This window comes from Lycium barbarum, chromosome 11, assembly GCF_019175385.1.
Source record: "Lycium barbarum isolate Lr01 chromosome 11, ASM1917538v2, whole genome shotgun sequence".
Classification (NCBI taxonomy): domain Eukaryota; kingdom Viridiplantae; phylum Streptophyta; class Magnoliopsida; order Solanales; family Solanaceae; genus Lycium; species Lycium barbarum.
In genome coordinates, this window is record NC_083347.1 from 32,333,382 (window position 1) to 32,335,729 (window position 2,348).

General features: G+C 40.2%; 1 protein-coding gene across 1 annotated transcript; it reads left to right on the forward strand.

Annotated features, from left to right (window-relative positions):
* The first annotated feature begins 1,970 nt into the window (after positions 1–1,970).
* On the forward strand, positions 1,971–2,348 carry LOC132619685 (uncharacterized). Its single transcript, XM_060334517.1, has one exon. The coding sequence runs from the start codon at positions 1,971–1,973 to the stop codon at positions 2,346–2,348; it is 378 nt and encodes a 125-aa protein (XP_060190500.1).

The window sequence follows — 2,348 nt, forward strand, 5'->3', positions numbered from 1 at the left end:
CTGTGATTGGTAGCCTTCCACGGGTCTTTGGAAATAATTTTCCAAGAACGATCAGTCTTGGTTGAAATGGCCAAAATGGCCCGAACCCACTCATGTAGCTGCAGAGAAGTTAAAAAGTTTTTTTAAAAAAAGGAGGTTACGAGACAAGTTCAATTCCTCTGGAAAAAACATGTGAGTTGCCGGAATGATCTATGTAGTCAGGACTGATACGAAGTGTTCTGTCCAGCCTTGCTCATAATCTTCATCGAGACTGGAAATAATAGTGTTTTTCCCCCGTTTTAGAAGAAGGATCATACCACCTCGGAAAAATGTGGGAGTATACAATCGAATCAAATGATCCAAGGTAAAAGGAAGCCCAGTTTCCGTGGTCAAAAATCAAAGGCATGTTACTAGCCTCCACACTGATGGACTAACTTGTGCTAAACTCACGTTGTAGGTACGGCATAAGTCCAAAATTAGGGAGTCAATATGAGGGTTAAATTTGAGAGTATAATGGTACGTATAGATGTTGGAGAAACCTAGTCAGAGAGTAAGGATAGATTAATTGTCTGACAGGAAAATAATTTGGGAAATTACCCTCCCAAAATTCGGCTAAGGAGCAGCAGTAGAGTCATCTTCCAGTAGCATTTCCCAACCACAGTCTTCCCGGACTTGTTTCTCAAAGTCAGGTGAAATAGAGGAAGGATAAGCTTCTACTGATGCCCCTCAATAACCTTTTGACTTAGCCGTACTAACTGCGAATTCTTTAGAAAAGTTAAAGGAAGAATGAAGCATGTCGAAAGCTCTGGCTTCAGAAGTTCCGTCGGCACCGGCAGTTGTTGACGGAGAAGAAGTAGGAGAAGAGTTTCTTACCGAAGTAGAAGAAGCGTTAGTACTTTCTTGGTGCCTTTTGCCATAATGTTAAAGACTCAGTGAAAGAGTTCTGGTAAAAGAGGTGACCAGAAAGATGGTTGTGATTGGAGCTGATCGGAAAAATTTGAAGAGGTTTTGGAGAGTTAAAATTTTGAGGTTGAAGTTAAAGTAATGAAAGTGAAAATGGTGGAGAGGTTTTTATACTGAAATTTGTCATCATTACGGCGACGCTTCGGGAACCCGCACCGCTTCAAATTGACAATTAAAAGTTGACACGTGTCCGGAGTCACAGTGTGACAAGACGTGTGTCAGAATATGGAGAAGTGGAGACAGTTTGCTTTCCCGCTTAATTCGAAAGTTATTGTTTTTTGAAAAAAGTGAAACTTCCACAAGAAGTTACCGATACAATTGTCTCGGTTTGTTATTGATTCCATGAAGTTAATTCCGAAGGATTTGTACACAAGCAAATCGTAGTCAGATAAAAGATAAACAAATAAAAACGGATACACACATTTAAAAAGGAAGTTTGATAGCTAGACAGCTGACATGTCATAAATCTATCTGAATCTATTACTAAAGTTAGGTAAAGATTCTGGTTAAAACACCAGACAAAGAATGAAAAAGAAGTCAAAACTATTTTCCTTAGAATCTAAAGCATTAAAAGAAAAAACAAAGCCTATGGAGCAATTTCAGCTGTCTTTCTCCTTAGGTTGAATAGCCCCAGAGTTTTCAATGACTTTCAGGGTCATTTCAGCAGCCTTTGCTTTGGTATTTGACTCGTGAAGAGATGAGGCACGATCAAATCCGGGAATGCTAGCTTCTTCGAAGGTTTTCCTTCACATCTCGAGCATAGATAAGTCGTGATGAAGACAGAGTTTTTTTACGCCGGATCTTAAAACGACCACGGGAAACTTTGACACTAACGAGCTATTCTACAATGTTGGCAATTGCTGCGTCCAGTTCAGCATTCTTGTTTTGAAGACCCATGTGAGAAGTGGTCATGGATTGGAGGAAATCATTCCGTTCCCTTAAAGAATCGGTTCGCGTCATATGAACGCATTGTTAGGGAGGCTTCGAGAGAGTTGGAATCCTCATATAAACGCATTGTTATGTTCACAATGGCAATACCAAAACAGGCATCATGGATGGTGAGGAAAATCCTAAATATGAGGAAGTATTGGCACACAATCATAACTAGCCCTACTTTGGTCAAAAAAGAGAAATTTCACATACAAGCAGCTTATATAGCTTTGAGGGGACCTGTAACTGAGGTAGCTTGGAGTAGTCTGATTTGTCACTCTGTTGCAAGTCCCAGGACAGTGTTCATTCTCTGGTTGGCTTTGCTTGGCAGGCTTAGAACACAAGATTTACTGATCAAATGGGGCATTGATGTCAATGGAACATGTGTGCTATGCAAAAATGGTCTGGAAACACAAGAACATCTGTTGTTCCATTGCTACTTCTCTAAGAAAGTATGGCAGGAGATGTTAAGCTAG